Source organism: Zalophus californianus, chromosome 10 (assembly GCF_009762305.2).
Source record: "Zalophus californianus isolate mZalCal1 chromosome 10, mZalCal1.pri.v2, whole genome shotgun sequence".
Taxonomy (NCBI): domain Eukaryota; kingdom Metazoa; phylum Chordata; class Mammalia; order Carnivora; family Otariidae; genus Zalophus; species Zalophus californianus.
This window is the reverse complement of record NC_045604.1, coordinates 33,505,741-33,525,553: the sequence shown is the minus strand read 5'-3', so window position 1 is coordinate 33,525,553 and position 19,813 is coordinate 33,505,741. Positions and strand designations below refer to the sequence as shown.

Here is a 19,813-nt window from a genome sequence, read left to right as displayed (position 1 = left end):
CTAAATTCTAATGGATGGGCAGAAACTTTCTACTGGCTCAGTGAATGATTAACAATGGAAATAAAGCACTGGTATTTACCTAATCTCCTTCCTGGGCACGAACCTCCTTCTTGATAACATGTTGCAATCGTTTGTTCTCTCCTCTGCCAACCATTTCCCCTAAGTGGAAAGGTAATATGAATTTGATGCCAGATTTGATTTTTCTTTTTTCCTAAATACAAGACAGACACATAAGATGCAATCCAGCTAACCTAGAAAACTTGGACACTGTAGGGTTGAGACTAGGTCCACCTTGATCCACTTTCCTTGATGCTAGGTCCAGCAGGCCTTCCTGGGGCTCATTGACTGATGACTTTGCCCTGTGCTGGTCTTCATTCCACCCCAAGAAAGTACAATGGTGGGGAGTTTAACAAATTTACCGAATTCCTGCTGGGCCCTGTTGCCTGGGACATGTTAACTAACTACCACCACCACCACGACTAGTACATGCTGGACGCCAAATGACTTTCAGAAGTTGGTCTATCATTGAGCACTGCTCCGAGAAATGCAACAAAGGGCTGGCATGTCTGTGATCACACAGATCTAGGAAGGACCCCAAGCCCTGACATTATCTAATTAAGGTATTAATCCTCAGGATCAAGGTTTGTGAGCTAGGAGATTGCTATTAAAGTGCAGTTTTTCCTGAAAACCTCACTTTTTCTGTCATAAACACCAAAAGTCTCATAAAGGGCTCAGAAAAGAGTAGAGTTGAAGCACAACAGAAGCTTTGAAGCTTTGACAGAGATACGGGATTTGAGCTGGGCTTTGAATGAAAAGTGGAAAAATGATTAGATGAAAATGAGAAGGCTATTACAGGTAAAGATAACATGGGCCAAATTACAAGGAGAGACTGATTTCCCAATTTGACAGGAATGATTGTAGAGAAGGATTCCAGATTGTGCCACGTCTTGAGAGCTAAGTTGAGTCTTCAAAATACCATTTCCCAATCTGTTGGAGTGCCTTTCTTTACTTTCCATAGTGACTATTCCAAATTTTTCTCTCCAGGCCATGGAATGGGCTTCCTCTCAGCAAGTGGTCTTGCCTCCTACTCTGCTAAACAATCATTCTCTGGTAGCTTCTATTCATTCTTCTTTCCTAGTCACTCTTTTTTTAAAAAAAGATTTTATTTATTTATTTTCGAGAGAGCGAGCATGAGTGGGGGAGGGGCAGCAGGAGAGGGAGAAGCAGACTCCCTGCTGAGCAGGACCCTGGATTCATGACCGGAGCCCAAGGCAGACCTTTAACTGACTGAACCACCCAGGCACCCCTCTTCCAGTCACACTCTTGCTTCAGAAGAAGCAAGATGTTGCCCATCTTTGTTTTCTTATTTTCAGTGCATCTGAAATATTCCCTAAATCATCCTGAAATATTCCCTAAATCTTGCCAAAACCTCAAATTCCATTTTTGTTCGGTCGTGAGATGTTTAACTTCTTAGGTTTCCTGCATTTCCTGTTTATTCTTTTTCATTAATCCCTCCCAACCCCTTCCATCATCATGGCCTTAAGATCTGGCTTCTTCCCTCCCTTAGGGACAAACCTCTTTCAGGCACGTCCTTATCTCCAAATCCAAAATTTCATTCTCAGCAGCCCTTAACACTGTTTATCTCCTTTCTGAAACTCCTCTCCTTTGGCTTCCATTACCCTGAACTTTTCTGATTCCCCTCTTTCACGAAACGCTCTTAGTCGTTCTTATCTCTTCTTGTTCTTTCTCATCCCTACGTGTTAGATATGTCTCAGGTTCTTCTTTTCAAAAATTTTTCTCTTCATTATCTTTAAAATTATTGTACCTGTTGTCATGGCTTTAACTATTCCTTATAAGAGGACCACCCCATAACTAGCTCTTTATCTCTGATTCCTCTCCTAACTGCAGACTTAACATTTTTTGTTGCCCATCAGACATCTTACAATCACCTTACATGCAGCACATCCAAAGGGGAACTTCTCATTTCCTGCCCAGAAGCTTCACTTTCTGACCCCAGCAATAATCAGGCTTCCAGGAATGCAATTTCAAATTCACCTTTAAACCCTTCCTCTCCCTCATCCTCCAATGTTCAGTGAGTTGATAAGTTGTTTTTATTTATTCTCCAGTGTCTCTCGTGTTTGATATTCTTTCTCTGTTTGTGCTGCCATCATCCAGTTCAGGTCATCATTGTCTCCTGCATACCGCAGTAGTGCTTAAGATGGTTTCTTTCTCTCTATTCTTTCCTACTTCTACCCATACTACGTAATGTTGTGAGCAAAATCTGTGTTCGATCCTTACCACTTCTTTTCTTGGAAGTCTTTGATTTCCTCTCACTGCGTACCAAATAAAGTTTAAATTCTCTGCCCTTTAAAAGCTTCCGTCAACTGGCTTTAATGTATGTCCAGCCTTCTTTCTCATCACTTCCCATGCTTTATCCAGGCAAATCCAGGCCGTGTGCCATTCCCTAAACATGCTCCATCTTTCCTGCCTCTCTGCCCAACACGTTTTTAAAAACTTATTATTAAAAACTCAATTTAAAACATTAAAAGACTTGGGGCACCTGGGTGGCTGAGTTGGATAAGCATCTGCCTTCGGCTCAGGTCATGATCCCAGGGTCCTGGGATCGAGCCCCGCGTTGGGCTCCCTGCTTAGCAGGGGAGTCTGCTTCTCCCTCTGCCTCTGCTCTCTCGTTTTCACTCACTCACTCTCTCAAATAAATAAGTAAAATCTTTAAAAAAAATTAAAGAACTTTAAGAGAATAAACACCTGGAGTTTCACCATCCTAAGACAACTGTTTTCATCTGTGCCTGTTTTTGCCTGGTCCTCCTCTACAAGAAGAAAGGTTTTATAGAAATGCAATCATAAGTTCTTATTAATCTGTATTCTACTTTTACTTGAGATTATATTTTTAAGATTTTCTGTTCATAATTATCACTGTAAGAGGTTGCATTACATTTGATGTGCCATAATTTACTAAAAATATTCCTAAGATTGGACATTTCAAATGTTCACAAGGTCTCCCCAGTATAGACAATATACGCAATAATAGAATGAATAGCTTCAAATTAAAAATCATTTTGCTCAAGTCAGACGAACCCGAAGAGTGGATTTACTTGGTTCAAAAGCTTATGGCTCTTTATGATGCTCTTACTACACTTCTCCAAATCTTCCCACTTGCCATGTCCTCTTCCCTAATCTTTGTCTCTCGGTCCTACTCACTTTTAAAGGCCCGATAACTGTGACTCTCCTTAACAATTTTACTGCCTCCTCCTCCCCTACAGAAGGCCCCCTTCTCAAAGCTGAGCTCCCCTAGCACATTGTTCTGTGAAAAGTGTTTATTTCATTCTAACCACCCTGAATTAATGGTATGTGTATACTTGTCATGTGTCTATTAATAGACTGTGGGGTACTTGAGAGTTTCTTATTCCTATTTCTTATTCTCCTTCATGATTTCATTGAGGGACATTCCATTATTTCAAGCTCTCTTCTGTATTTTGTTTGTATTTATCCAGATTTCCTATGTGTTTTGGTGGAGGTCAGAGTGAGAGATGGAAGAAGTTTGTCATATCGTCTCAATATGACATCTTGATAGGAAAACCTATTCTACCTCAGGATTCTTGCTTCTCCTGCCCTCTAAAAAGAGGAAAAGAACATATTCACTTATATTTCACCATCTCAAATTTACCAGGCAGGGCTGGGTTTCATCCAAAGGTGGTAAGCAATGTTACTGCGGAAGATTTAGAAACTTGATTTCATAAACAGGATATAGGGGAGACTCAGAGTTTAAGTCCTAATTCTACTTTTGTCTCAGCAGGTTATTTCAAGGATATAACTGTTCTGAACCTATTTTCTCAAACTGAGAGGTTGATTTTTGCTTCATAGGTTTTGGTTGATTTGAGGTTATTTTTTGCCTCACCATTCGTGTTTCATTAAAATATAAGACATACCCTTAGCTGTGATCTGAGCTTCCCATTCTCCTTACAGACAGGAAATTAGACCCTTCACTCCCACTGATGTGCTGCTAACTCTGGTCTTAAACAGACAACCACCACACTTGGTCTTCCCACATTCTGAGAACACACACACGGTGTTTTATGCAACTGCAGCTGATTTCTATGAAGTCGCGTTCCAGTCTAATGAGAGAAAAATCTGAAACCAGTTTTAGAACCAAGAGAAAATTTATTCATAGGTGCATTTCTATTACCCAGTCTGCTCAGCTACAATGTCAGGACAACATTTTTGCCTCCAATTCAACTTTCTTTATTTCCAGAGAATATTTCAGTTCCTCCATAGTTAAACCATTTTCCTTTAGTCTTTGCACAAAGTTCTCTATGGCTTTGCAAAGTTCTTTATTCTCCTGAAAGGCAAACTGAAGAAAAGGAAAAAAAATTTTAAGCTACAACTTAAGAACTGAGATCCAGCTGTATAGTCTGAAGCTAATGAGTAGTGCTTAGGTCCCTGACTAGGGGCTCAGAATTCAGTAGCTTAAATACAAATCTGGGTCTTCAACATGATAAATCATCTAAATCTTCTGGCTTTTAGATACTTATTATTATCCCAGCAATAAATATAAACTAAAAGAGGGATCTCAATGAAAATGATTTGTTCAGTGGTTTTTGGAATCTAGAAGAATTTTAGAGATTTTTCACATCAATGCATACAAGTCTAAGACATGAGTTTATAAAGCTTGCTCTGTAAAGTCCATGAGACAATAACTCCTACCAACAGGTCTCATGAAGTGTTTGTGATGATGGTGGCGAATGAGAACTTCCATATATAAAAATGTGAGTTAATAGTTTATGAGCCCTTGTCTAACCAACCCTTCAAAAACATCCCCCACTGGACAGATATTTACTGAGCATGCGCCAGCAATGATGCCAGGCCCTGGAGATACAACTGTGAACAAGACAGACAAACGCCTACTACTTACGAGTGCCTTCTCAAACTCCGTCTGTGGAGTTGGTTTGGGAGCTTCTTGGATCAACTCGCAGACTGGAAGTGCACTGTTCCACTCCCCGTCAATGCACTGCTGGTCCCGTGTGCCCACCAAGTGGTACCTGAACAGAAATCAGAATGGCAACAACACTTAGACTTCCCACGTTCTAAACTGGGCAACTAAGCCTGGTTTTATATAGCTGCATTTCAGTATTTCCTACCGTGATAGAATCCACCTCCCTGAGCTTTAATGCATGCTTAAGTGATTTCAGTATTACCAAACAGTAATCAACTAAAACCACTCTCTTTGGGGGCGGAGAGGACCCAAGTGACAATTCAACCCATATGGAGAAGTGAGAAATTCTGAATATGTGTGTTTACACAGTTGTTGGGTGGGGAGGGTGAGGGAGGAAGCATGTCATCATTCAATAACTTAAAAAAGCATCTGCCATCTACCCTCTAAAAAGGAGTGGAAAGCTAGGGATAACACTCAGATAAGTCTTATGAAGGAGCTACAGCTTTTAATCAGAAAAACATAAGAGCTGATGGCAAAGTCCACTAGAAGTATATTATGACATTGAAATGTTAATGTGGAGACCTGACCCTGAGTTAATAAGACTGAAGCCAAGGAAAGAGTAGATCTGTAAGGTGGGTGATCAGGTAGTCTAAGTTAAGGTTATTAAGGTTCTATAAGTCATTCTCTTTCTTTTTCTTTCTTTTTTTTTAAAAGAATATATATATATATATTTTTTTTCAAGTAACTGCAAATAGGAAACCAGATTGGGGGGGGGGGGCGTGGGCAGGCTGGAACGATCAATAAATCACTCTTTCTGCAGTTCCATATGTTCTATATTTCTCTGAGTTTTTGTTCTGAGATTCTTTAGAAAAATATACATTTTAAATATCTTCTCTAGGATAAATAAAAAGATCAGTCTATCTTCTAGAGATTAGGGAGAGCCGGCAGTGGGCTAAAGCAACTCTCAAAATCAGAATGAGCTCAGATTCCTGAGACAGTAGGAAATCTGGGTGTTAGGTGAGATGGACTGGGTCATTCCCCAAAGCAATGCTACCAGTCAATTGGCAAGATCTTGCATTTGAAAGCCTGCATGCACTTACCTGTCTTCACAGTGGTAAGTAATGGTAGAACCTGAGTTGAAATCTTTTCCTTCAAAATAGCCATGAGCGGGATTCCCAGGAGGGCCACAGTCTCCTGAGAAACAGGAGTACAAGAGTGACAGTCATGAGTTGTACTCAATTAACAGCACCCCTTAAGTGTAACCGTCCATGTGGGATCTGGGGGCACATTCTCCATTCATTTCCTTCTGGTCAAATGGCATTTAACCATGGGAAAGACCCCCTCCCCCTGCTTATCCTCTGAGTCATTAGCAATTTGAGAGTGCTATCTGATTGACATGAGCTTGACGAAAGGAAGTTTAAGTTGTAGAGACTGACAGTGGACAAGAAAAAAAAATTAAACCAGAGGTAGAGGTGGGAGAAATAACTCCCTGAGACAGGAAATAAGTGATGTGAGTTCAAATGAAGGCTGACATTCTCTGTGGGATAGAATTTTGCGATATGAGAGCTTCAGAAACAAGGAGATGCAGAGGGGAGCAAACAAGAGGAATCTATAAAGAGGTGGACAAAGTATTAGATGTTGTGAATTTCAGTTCTGGCTCTTCCACTAACCACTATTTCATCCTTCTTGACTTCCCTCCGAAGCTATAAGATGAGCAGTTTAAATAATATTATCTCTAAAGTCCCTTTGAGCTCTGACATTATGAGCCTAACCTTGGTGATCAAGATTAAAGTGTAAATTAAGAATGATTATGTGGGTGTATACTTACGGAAACATAAATACAAATAGTTGTATTCAACTATTCAAAACAAAAAGTTGAGCAAAAACAGCAAAGCATAAAAAAACATGTATTACTATAGTACATAGTAGATAATACTATGTATTATAATAATGCATACAAATAGAAATGTAATGAAGAAATGTAATGTAGCATATAATAATATTTTTGTAAACACACTCATGCATAAACATATATGAACAGAAAAAAAGGCTGAAAATTACATATCAAGGTATTCTGTTATTTCTGGGTAGTAGGTTTGTAGGTAATTAAATGTTTTCTTTTGTTTTCTGTATTTTTTCTACGACACAGGTGTTTTCTTCGAGCAGTTAATAAATAACTTTTAAAGAGCCCAGATGTCCATCGACAGATGAATGGATAAAGAAGAAGTGATACACACACACACACACACACACACACACACACACAAAATGGAATATTACGCAGCCATCCAAAAAAATGAAATCTTGCCATTTGCAATGACGTGGATGGAACTCTAGGGTATTATGCTAAGTGAAGTAAGTCAATCAGAGAAAGACAATTATCATATGATCTCACTGATATGTGGAATTTAAGAAACAAAACAGAGGATCATAGGGCAAGAGAGGAAAAAATAAAACAAGATGAAACCAGAGAGGGAGACAAACCGTAAGAGACTTTTAATCATAGGAAACAAAGTGAGGGTTGCTGGAGGGGAGGGAGTGGGAGGATGGGGGTAACTGGGGGATGGACATTGGAGAGAGTATGTGTTGTAATGAGCACTGGATATTATATAAGACTGAAGAATCACAGACCTGTACCTCTGAAACCAATAATATATGTTAATTAATTGAATTTAAAAAAAAAGATCAAAAACTGAGTTCAAAAGCTGTATAGAGGAAAGGAAAAGAATTTAAATTAATTGATTAAGGAACTCCAGTTTATACAGTGCTCTTCTGGTGACTTTTAAGGGTACAGTTTTGAACTGAAGGAGATGATATAGATCTTGGGTCTAAGCAGAAAAAAATCTGTTTTACTCAGGGACCTTAGGAGCTTCCCCTAAAATTGGGCAATGAACTAACACAAAAAGACAGAGATTCTGCATTTCAGAGCTAGGATAGGAAGTATTGAATTAAAAGAGAGTAAAACAGAAAAGGCTGGAAGAAATAAATAAACTTGTGTCAAACTAATGATGATGGTATATGCTTGTAATTTAACTGCGTGTTGTATATATGCATGTTTTAAGTAACCACAAACTCCCTAAAAGAGGCTAACTGTAGTTTGTGCTTTTAAACTGCCTATCTACTATATCCTTCACAAAAATTAACTCAAAATGGATCATAGGCTTGAATGTAAAATACAAAACTATGAAACACCTAGAAAATAATATAGGAGAAAACCTAGATGACCTTGGGTATAGGGAAGGAAGCCTTTTTAGATACAACAGTAGAGACAGCATCCATGAAATAATTGATCAGCTGGAATTCATTAAAATTTAAAACTTCTGTGTTATGAAAGACATATCAAGAGAATGAGAAAACCAGCCAGAGGCTGGGAAAAAATACTTGCAAAAGACAAATCTTATAAAGGACTGTTATCCAAAATATACAAAGAACTCTTAAAACTCAACAATAAGAAAACAATCTGATTAAAAAATGGGCCAAAGACCTTAACAGACACCTCACCAAAGAAGATATACAGATGGAAAATGAGCATCTGTCATCAGGAAATGCAAATTAAAACAACAATGAGATACCATTACACAACTATGAGAATGGCCAAAATCCGGAATGCTGATGACACCAAATCCTGACAAGGATGTGGAGCAACGAGATCTCTCATACATCACTGGTGGGAATGCAAAATGACATAACCACTCTGGAAGAGAGTTTGATGGTTTCCCACAAAACTAAATATACAAGATCCAACAATTGCACTCCTTTGTATTTATCCAAAGGAGTTGAAAACTTATGTCCCCACAAAAATCTGCACCTGATATCTATAGCAGCTTTATTCATAATTGCCAAACTTTGGAAGCAACCAAGATGTCCTTCAGAACTAACCAGGTGACAGGTATTAAGGAGGGCACATGTGGTCATGAGCACAGGGTGTTATACACAACTAATGAATCGCTGAACACTATATCAAAAATTAATGAAGTATTATATGTTGGCTAATTGAACATAATAAAAAAAAGGTGAATGGATCAATAAACTGTGGTACATCCAGAAATAGGGTATTATTTGATAAAAGAAAATGAGCTATCAAGCCATGAAAAGAAATGGAGGAAACTTAAATGCCTATTACTAAATAAAAAAAAAAAATCTGAAAAGGCTACATACAAATGATTCCAAATATATGATACCCTGGAAAAGGCAAAACTATGGATACAATAAAAAGGTCAGAAGATATGAACAGACACTTCTCCAAAGAAGACATACAAATGGCTAAAAGATCCAAAAAAATGTTCAACATCAGTAGCCATCAGGGAAATACAAATCAAAACTATGAGATACCACCTTCCACCAGTTAGAATGGCAAAAATTAACAAGACAGGAAACAACAAGTGTTGGCGAGGATGTGGAGAAAGGGAAACCCTCTTACACTGTTGGTGGGAATGCAAACTGGTGCAGCCACTCTGGAGAACAGTATGGAGGTTCCTCAGGATGTTAAAAATAGAGCTACCCTATTACCCAACAATTGCACTGCTGGGTATTTACCCCAAAGATACAGATGTAGTGAAAAGAAGGGTCACATGCACCCCAATGTTCAGAGCAGCAATGTCCACAATAGCCAAACTGTGGAATGAGCTGAGATGCCCTTCAACAGACGAATGGATAAAGAAGATGTGGTTCATATACACAATGGAATATTACTCAGCCATCAGAAAGGATGAATACCTACTGTTTACATCAACATGGATGGAACTGGAGGGTATTATGCTAATTGAAATAAGTCAAGCAGAGAAAGACAATTATCATACAGTTTCACTTATATGTGGAACATAAGGAATAGAGCAGAGGCCCACAGGGGAAGGGAGAGAAAACTGAATGGGAAGAAATCAGAGAGGGAGACAAACCATGAGAGACTCTGGACTCCGGGAACCAAACTGAGGGTTACAGAAGGGAGGGGGGGGAGGGGGATGGGGTAACCGGGTGATGGGTATTAAGGAGAGCACATGTGGTGAGGAGCACTGGGTGTTATATGCAACTAATGAATCGCTGAACACTACAACAAAAACTAATGATGTACTATATGCTGGCTAGTTGAACATAATAACAACAACAAAAAAGGTCAGTGGTTGATAGGGGTAGGGGAAGTAGAGAGATGAATAAATGGAGCACAGAGGATTTTTAGGGCAGGAAAAATACTCTATATGATATTATAGTGGTAGATATATGTCATTATGCTTATGTCCAAACCCACTGAATGTACAACACCAAGACTGAGTCCTTAGGTAACTATGGATTTGGGATGATCATGATATATCAATATTGGTTCATCCTTGGTTTAAAAAAAAGAGGTACTATTCTGAGAAATGATGCCAATAACATAAATGTGTGGGGGTGGGGAGTATATGGGAAATCTCTGTACCTTTCCCTCAGTTTTATTATGAAACTAGAAGTGCTCTAAAAAATTAAGTCTTTAAGTAAATAAATCTGTAATGTTAGATATGTACCCTTCCAAATAAACTTAATTTTTTGTTTTATATTTTTAAATTTGAAATTCTGGTTAGAATGACATTGTAATACCAGTCTATCCATCCAGGATCATGGCATATCTTTTCTTTTATTTAAGTCTTATTTTATGTCCTTCATTAAGTTTTCATATAGTCTCATGAATGAAATTATTTTACATTTCAGTATTCATCTCATAATTATTGTTAGAAAGTCCAGCAATGGGTATTAAAGAGGGCACGTACTGCATGGAGCACTGGGTGTTACACAAAAACAATGAATCATGAATCACCGCATCAAAAACTAATGATGTACTGTATGGTGACTAACATAACATAATAAAATAAAGTAAAAATTTTTAAAAAAAGAAAGTAATATTATTGATTTTTCAATATTTACTTTTTGTCCAAGAATAACATTTTTTTGGTAGAATTTCTTGGATCTTCTAAGTTTATTTGGCAAATAAATATCCTGTGACCCACCAATCATTCTAGGAATCTAGACGACAGAAATAATAGCCTAGACATAAAAATATATGTATGTGTATCTATAAATATGACAACATTCATTTTAGCATTGTTTGTAATAGAAAAAAATACAGAAATAGAATAAATGCTCATCAATACTAGAGATGTGGAACAGAAAATGAGGTTATCTGATTGGTATCTTTGGATTTGCACTCACTGCTTTTGCAGACGGGTAAGGGAGGCATCCAGGTGTGGTTGGCCAGGCACTGACTCCAACTGCTGCCCTTGAGGATATAGTGCTCATTGCACTTAAAAGTGATTTTGTCACTCACACTCACAGGATCCAGGGAGCTGGGTTCACCATTCACCAGCACCGGGTCAGGACAGTGGCCCGCTGAGGAAGAAAACAGGAAGTGATCTGAAAGGACACCGCTACAAAGGCGAGACCTCCAACTTCACTGAGAAATCAGAAGTCAGAACTAAAACAGTGCTTTTTAATAGCGACTACAAACGGCGCTGGTACCTAGTACCAAACTGTATCGATGCTGGATACGAAGAGAGTAGGTTGGCCTGAGAATGGCCAGGAAAGGTCTTGGTCATGCACTAGGGTGACAGTTGGCACTTGAACTTATTAAAAGTAATTAAGCATAGAACTGGAAATGATCAAAAGTGTGTTCATCCTCCTGTTCAGCACTGCTGAAAACTCTTCACCCTATGTTTGAGGCAAGGGATCCCTTCCTTCTCACCCAGTGAAATGTACACACCACTCATCGTGTTTTACTTTGTTTCATTTTGCTTTTCCCAGGTGAAAAAAAAAAAACAGGAGAGAATGCAGAGAGAGATGAATTTGGTCATATAAATAAAGGATAAACATATTGGTGTGGAGAACAAACCCAGTTAGTCCTAAAAATAGTAATAATAATGAGGATATTGACTAGTGACTCTCTGTCTCCACAGACACCACAAATGAGCTTTGTGGACTTGAGCAAATCACTTGGATTTCAGTTATCACCTTTGTAAATTAAGAACATAAATTTTTCCCAGTTTGAACATTATATAATGGATGAAAGAGAATATGACATATTTACTTCAAAATAATAATGCAAAACAGAATTATAGAAGATAAAAGATTAGTTATATGTGGATAATTGTTGAGTTGATTTTACTCTTCCGTCTTTTGTATATGTTTAAATTTTTTTAAGACAATTTAAATTTTTTTAAAATTTTAAAGGAGTATGATATTAAACAAATTATAGCCCCCAAAAAGGTAGTTTTAATATATGGAAGAAATTCTTTTCTTCCTGTAGGTTGATTGTGTCTATTAATTCAATCAATTTATTAATTAATGTAATCAGGACTGAGCAAGAACTGATCATGTAGCTTCTAAGAGAAGTTCCATCCTAGAGTGCTTTAAAAATGAATTCCTAGAAGCTGAGAAATTTTTCTTTCTTTCTTTCTTTTTTTTGACAGAGAGAGACAGCGAGCGAGCAAGCACAAGCAGAGGGAGTGGCAGAGGGAGAGGGAGATTCCCTTGAGCAGGGAGCCTGATGTGGGGCTCGATCCCAGCATCCTGGGATCATGACCTGAACTGAAGGCAGATGCTTAACCAATTGAGCCACACAGGCGCCCTGAGAATTTTTTTCTTATGAAGTTTGAGCATGGCCTGCTGGAAGTAGGACGTGAAAGAATCAAGTGGGATAACAAGATATACAAAGAAACAGGAAGATCAAACCTACGTCGACATGTGGGAACAGGAGCATTCCACTCCGTAGAGGCATTGCAAAAAAAGGTTTTCTCTCCTACCAGGTGGTAGCCCTTGATACAAACGCAAGTCCCCAGAATTTGTCCTTCTACCTCCTCTATAACAATTATGCCATTTTCCACTGCGGGAACTTCTGGGCAGCTCTCTGTTGGAAGGAAAAAGATAACAGAGTCACTTGACATATCATGTGCCGTGAGGAAGCCCTGTTAGACCGCCATCCAAGTGTCTTTTTGCCAGATTATGGGTTCTGATTCCTTGTTCCCTTCCATGTCTATGTCCATCCACTCCCCTCCCTTCCCAATAATTCCCAAAGTTTTGTTTTCAAAAGGATAACTGGTTTCACTCAAATTCAGCCATAAGTTATTTACCCCTAAAGAAACAACCCCTTTTCCAAAGAGCATTCCTGGAGTGTATAACAGATAAGACTTCTCAAGATTTTGCAATTGGTACTTTTTGCTCCCAGAACAGAAAAGGAAAGTAAACAGTTAACCACCCACGTCATAGAGCAGAATCATCATTAAATATTTACTAAGCCCCTGTGGCACCTGGGTAGCTCAGCCAGTTAAGCCTCTGCCTTCAGGTCATGATCCCAGGGTCCTGGGATTGAGCCCCGCATTAGGCTCCCTGCTCAGGCGGGAGCCTGCTTTCCCTCTCCCTCTGCCGTACCCCCCTGCTCATGTTCTCTCTCTCTCTCCCTCTCTTGCTCTCCCTCCCACTCCTTGTCAAATAAATGAAATTTAAAAAAAATATTTACTAAGCTCCTACTGAGTACAGAGCATTAGGCCAAGTAATTTGAGATTTTTCAATAAATGAAATACATTTCATTAATTTAAATTTCATTAATTTAAATTTCATTAAAACCCTAGACAGAATGCCTCATAACCCATAGACCGATATCAAGTGCCCTATAATCCAATCTTAAGCATACGCACCATCTGAGGCAGAAATCAGCCACACAACCACAAGATAGCACACAAACCGAAAAACCATCTTGTGATTAGTTGCTTGACCCAGGCTGGAATGAACCCAAACCAGACACCACCTGGTTTGGATCAAAATAGATCTTCTCACACCACTTAGGGTACCAACTACTTCTCTCCTAGAGAAGAGGTTGTCCTGATTTCTCTTCCTTGGAAGAATTAAAAAAAAAAAAAATCCTACAGCAGGAAATATGAACAGATAGAGGAAATTAGTACAGGGAGGGATTCTGCAGCAGGGGAGAGGCTGACCAGCTGCCAGTTTTAAAACTCAGTTTTAGAAATCGCCAGGGTTCCGTTATGCAAATCCAGTTGACAAGTTCCTTTGAAGTGTAGGCTTATCCTGCTACAACAGACTTGGACCAGGGGGTTTAGCCATGACCCTCACTTCTGTCAATATTTGCTAGTGTTTAGAGTCCAGCTTCTGCAACTCCCTCCAGCTTTTCAGGTTGGGGCGGGCGGACCAATCTCTGGTGCTTCCCTAACTGAAACCCAGCTCTGAGCACCACCTCATCCCCGTCTCTCACATACCAGGTGTCCTGGCAGCACCGAACACTGAAAACTGGAAAAGCTCAAGGAAGTAAACTAACCTCACCTTGTCTCTGACCTTCTAGATCTACAGCTTCCCAGCAAGGAGCTGCTCCTGATTATGTCCAAACCTGAGAAAAACTCCAAAGTCCTACAGCAACACCTTGTCCGCGTTTGCCAGGCCTGCGTGAGGGTTCCCATTCTGTGGATCTTTGGGGGTCAGGATTTAGCCTGAGTCCAGAGTCAACCAAATGAACTGAGGGAGATGAGGGAAAAGCTTTGGTCTCAGGAATTAAAACATGTGAAATTGCTTTGGGGCTCCCGCCCTCTCCCTCATGACTATTACAACAATAAGTTGGTTGTCCCTGCTCCAATGATAAAATTGGGGGTAAAGTCCCTCCAAAATTTTAGGTTTTAATAAAATAATATAAAGCATCATAATAAATATAAAGCATAAGGACACAGTAAGGCCTTAACTGTTTTTCTCTTCTCTGTCCATTATCATTACTTTATGATGATTTGTTCATGTCTTTTTCCCACACGAGACTGTTAACTCGAGGACAAGGATCATGCCCTGTGTGTATTTCCTTCTCAGGCACTCCATAAAATGCAGAATTGTCTGTTAGGTAAATAAGAGCAATGCAGGACAAATAACAAGAATATAGTCATACAGAAACTCTACCACAGCTCCTCGAATCCATATTGATAATTTATCATTTATCGTATACTGCCTTTATGGTTTTTCCATAGCTTATCCTCACTTAACAAATACGTGAGTTCCTATAGTGCAAGCACCTTTTATTTTTTTTTAAGATTTTTATTTATTTATTTGTCAGAGAGAGAGAGAGGGAAAGAGGGAGCACAAGCAGGGGGGAGTGGCAGGTAGGAGAAGCAGGCGCCCCGCTGAGCATAAAGCCCAATGCAGGGCTCGATCCCAGGACCCTGGGATCATGACCTGAGCCAAAGGCAGCCGAGCCGCTTAACTGACTGAGCCACCCAGGTGCCCCTGCAAGCACCTTTTAAAGTATGGTTCTCGAAAGAGTAAGTAACATGACGTTCATATAAATATACAATGAATACGTGTCAAAGATTTTATTCAATCCATTAATGAGAGAAGTGTTAAGTTGCTACAACTAATTCAAAGAATTTGAGGAACAGAGATTTATGGGTTCAAGTCAAAGTCCTTCAGAAGTGACTTCTCTTTTTTTTTTTTTTTTAAGATTTCATTTATTTGACACAGACAGATAGTGAGAGAGGGAACACAAGCAGGGGGAGTGGGAGAGGGAGAAGCACGCTTCCCGTCGAGCAGGGAGCCCGATAGGGGTCTGATCCCAGGACCCTGAGACCATGTCCTGAGCCAAAGGTAGATGCCCAATGACTGAGCCACCCAGGCGCCCCCAGAAGTGACTTTTCTAATTGATGTGAAACTGGTTAATATCACACATGGCAACAAACTTTAATATTTGGAATGAGCTTTCCTAACTGACGGAAATTAATTGAATCTCTACTGGACAAAATTCATTTGCCTTGTTATCAGGAATATTTGCATTGTTTTCAGAAAAGAATTATTTGCATTCCTATCCATTTTCTACCATTAACCTCTAGTCTTACAGAGTTATAAAAAGACTAGTTAATAGAAAATTGATTAAAATTACACACACCTATGAAATCAATAATCCCAGAGAGGGTCTACAAAGCAATACTCAGGAACCCATTGAAAAATTTCTCCAGTGATTTTTTTTTGTCTCCTTTGTCAGGTTTGGAGTAATTTTGCTTAACGCACCACATATTCTACTTCTTGAGGCATACAAGTTCCCCAGCGTCTAATGTATATATTTGTACAACAAATTATTTTAAAAATAGTGAAAAAAATTTTGCTTACTCTTAAAATTTGGAATTTGTTTATTCCTAAATGAGAAATTCCTAAATTCCTAATAAAATAGAGCATTATTACAGGAAATAATTGCAAATAATCCTTCGTCTGAATGATTTTAGATTCAGATTAGGGTTTTAGAAAGCATACCATATTATTTATAATATTGCCTTAGTAATATTTCTCTATGAAATGTAAAAATATTTACACTAAGTGAGATATATAGAGACTATAAATATCCTCACAAAGTTTAGGTCAGATTTTCCTGTCAAATAAATTGGAAGAAAACTTTGTTTTCAAAGCTTTTTGGATTTGGGGATTACATATAAGGGATTTTAGGATTATACATTTTATTACGAGTGTCCAAGCTTAGCAAAATTAATAAATGAGAATTCACACACCCTTCTAGACCTTTGGACATTAAGGGCAATTTGGTCTAATCCAGATTGTTTTCTGGAGAATTGAGGTAACAGTTCTCAAGGGCAGTTGTACTGACTGGTTTGCTTGCTCAACAAAAGAATGTGCAGAAGCAATTGGTGAAGAGATAAGGAAGTGAGCAGGGAGGTGAGCAGGGCCTAGGCTAGCACTAGAGGTGTGAGGAGTTAAACTGCAGTGTGTGTGTGTGTGTGTGTGTGGTTTTAAGAGAATTGGAAAAAGACAACTTTAAGCTCTCTAGTAGGTTATGATTAGATCCCCTTTGGTCTTTGTCAAGATAATTCCAAAAAGATTTAAAATGCTTTTCCAACAATTTTTCTTTTTTTAATGTATTGAGTTGATGTTTCTTGAATGCCTCACCAAGAAAAACCTGGGCCAGAAAAGTAGTCTTTATGCAGATTTCATGAGACTAATAACAGAAATTTTTTAAAGCTCTAATTTTTCATGAAACATTGTAGTCTGAGCTTTGTGAGTCAAGACAGACATGCGCTATGGCAAGAAGTTAGTGTGATCTTTGCGCTCCTTCCAGCTGACTGAAATGCAGAGAGGATTCCTGTAGCTCGAATAGCTACATCGTACTAGGGGGTAGATTCCAACACATTTTGAGGATGATGAGTGAACATGATAGAAGGATAGAAGGACTGTAAGACAGAAGGTCTTGGATGATTGAGGAAGCTCCATTCCAGCCCTAGGCTGCTTATCTCCACACCTCATTGTGGGGGAGAGTAACCTTCTGTCACATAAAAGGTGCTGTTATTCTGGGTTTGCTGACACTTTCACCTTCTAATCTGAAACACTGATCAATGCAAAAAAAATAAATAAGGCTCTACCAGGGTTTGAGTAAAATGACCCAGGAATTTAAATTTGGAAAAGAGTGGTTAATAGACTTTATTAAATTGTGCCCAGAGACTGTTTCCCTTTCCATCCATAAATTCTGAAAAGGCGACGGACAAAAGAGGAGACACTCTGACAAATGAAAACGGAATGTAAAATAAGGTAAGAAGATCACTAAGGAAGAAAATCCAAGTGGCTAAAGAAGCTGTTCTCTGAAAGTAGCCAGGATGCTCGGTGAAGGCACTACCTGTTCAGAGGTGAGGCCCTATTAGCTCTGGAATGCTGCTTCGGTGCTGCTTCGCAAGGGTTCCTATGCTTGTGAAATTATTTCATTTAATTGCGAGGAGACGCTCATCTCTCAAATCTGACCATGGTTTCGCAGGGAAGGTACAGCATACCACCAAGAGGGTATCGAGGTGCCCTTGGGAATTCAGAAGGGAGCTCGGCAGTGAGGTGTTCCACCTGTGGTGCCTGCAACGGTGTGGCACCGGCTTAATGAGAACAAAAAATGCACTTGGCACCCTGAGGTTAAGAAAAAGAAAATATCACCCCCCGCCCTGACCCCCGCTGCCCCAGAGGTTAGTGATGCTATCTTGTTACAATCCATTCAGATTCCTAAATATTCTACAGTGTCCAGTTTTAAAAAGTAAGCATTTCCAAATCCCACATATTCTTCCTCTGCTTAAAAAAGTTAGTATCAAACGGATGGATTTTTTTTTTTTAAATGTCAGAGAAAAGAAAGGGAGATGGGGTGTGTGTACATTATCATCTAGCTCCTGCTTTGCTACCCTGTGGTCACGACACCCATTCCACTGAATGCGAAAGTGAAGTGTATCTACCTTTGGTGGGGGAGAGGGGCCTCAGCTTTTGTCAAATCCTCAGGTGAGTTCAAGACAATGAATGTAGGTTGGATGGTGGGAATACTTCAAGACCATAAAGCATGGTGATGGGCGAATGTCGGACTGCCACGGGAAGTGCCAGTGGGCTTGTCACTGACCAGGGCAGGCTAGCGAGGCTGGCCTCCTCACAGACAGTCCCCAGAGAAGGTCCTGGAGAGGCTGAACACATGAGGGAATAATTAAGGCTACAGAAATAAGCCAAATAATGACCATCACCCAGCACTGGAGCACTCTCTGAGGAGTCATATTCTAATTCTGGTATCTTTATGAAGTTTCCAGCTACATTTAAAAACAGCATGTTATATGTTTGTTGGGCCCTCACTGTTACACATCTTACCATTTACCTTGTTCTGAGGTAAGTCACTTAATAAGGGTGTTCATTCACCTATTTGTGAAATAAGAATGATCCCAGATGTGCTTTTCCTTCTACAAATGATGGTTTGATGGCCGGGTAATGTAACACCTGCAAAAGTGCTTGGAGATCTTTCCAAGGACAGAGGACAGGGACTTGGTTTTACTCACTGCATGAAAACCAATAGATGATCATTAAATATTTGTTAAATAAATTAATAAAGCTCCAGAATGTCAATAATATATGGCAATAATGATCCCATTGATATCATTTTGAAATGCTAATGTAACTTGATAAAGGCGGGAGTCACGAATTCAAGCACTAGCTAGAAATATATATATGATCTAAGAACTTGAGAATCATTTTCAAGAAGCTAGTTTCAAAGACATTTTGCACAATATTATTAACATTTTGGGTATGTATAATGCACCAAATGTTATCCTATTTTGTGGTGATTTCAAAAATTACTTACATCTTTAAATTAAAAATAACTTTTATTATATTTCTTATTACAAAGAAATACATATTACTGACATATTTTAGCATGATTTTATTTATCCAGGAGATAAACTTCTCTCCAGAGATATGCACCTCTTGGTTGATACTTATAATAAAAATAAATGAGAAAAAAAAAGTACTCAAAAGAAATCCATTGTGCCTTAACATAGTTATCATCCTTTTACAGAAGACAGATACCTAGACCTTGGAAATTTAATTTAAGGTAATACTATGGACATCACACTTAAAATCTCAAACTACCTAAATTTCTACCAAAAACCAGACAACACCAATTATCTTACATTCTGATCAAACACATGCAAACACTAATATGGGACTTAAAAATATCTCATATGGATGAATAAATAACTAAATAAAAATATTATCTGATCATCAAGACACTGCGTTTAGATGCAGAAAGAAACCCGCAGCACAAGAACAAAATGATGACAGTACCACATGCTACAAACGGCCAGGTGAAAATCCCCTGCTAAGAGCAGAGTCAGGAGCCTTTCGGAAGGCAGCTTTGTGCGTATAAAATAAGCTCCTGGTTGCCGGATGCTGAACTGCCTGCAGCCCAGCTCATCACATCTTAGGTAATGGAGCCCCGTATCATCCACAGTATAAAAGAACCATTTGGGAAAAGCTGCATTTCATTACTCTTCTTGTTACGTACCCTCTTGCCCAGCAAGTGGGTATCTGCATGAAAGGGAAAAATTATTTAAAAAGCTAAAAAACTTACTA

The 19,813-nt window shown here is 39.0% G+C and overlaps 1 protein-coding gene across 1 annotated transcript; it reads right to left on the bottom strand.

Moving 5' to 3' along the window:
- Nucleotides 1–4,156: 4,156 nt before the first annotated feature.
- C4BPB (complement component 4 binding protein beta) lies at nucleotides 4,157–14,159 on the bottom strand. The gene is made up of 6 exons (XM_027610465.2): nucleotides 13,606–14,159; nucleotides 12,648–12,818; nucleotides 11,129–11,305; nucleotides 6,052–6,145; nucleotides 4,931–5,057; nucleotides 4,157–4,369 (listed from the first exon to the last, which is right to left on the bottom strand). The coding sequence occupies exons 1-6, from the start codon at nucleotides 13,661–13,663 to the stop codon at nucleotides 4,226–4,228; spliced, it is 771 nt and encodes a 256-aa protein (XP_027466266.1). The 5' UTR covers nucleotides 13,664–14,159; the 3' UTR covers nucleotides 4,157–4,225.
- Between the last annotated feature and the right edge of the window lie 5,654 nt (nucleotides 14,160–19,813).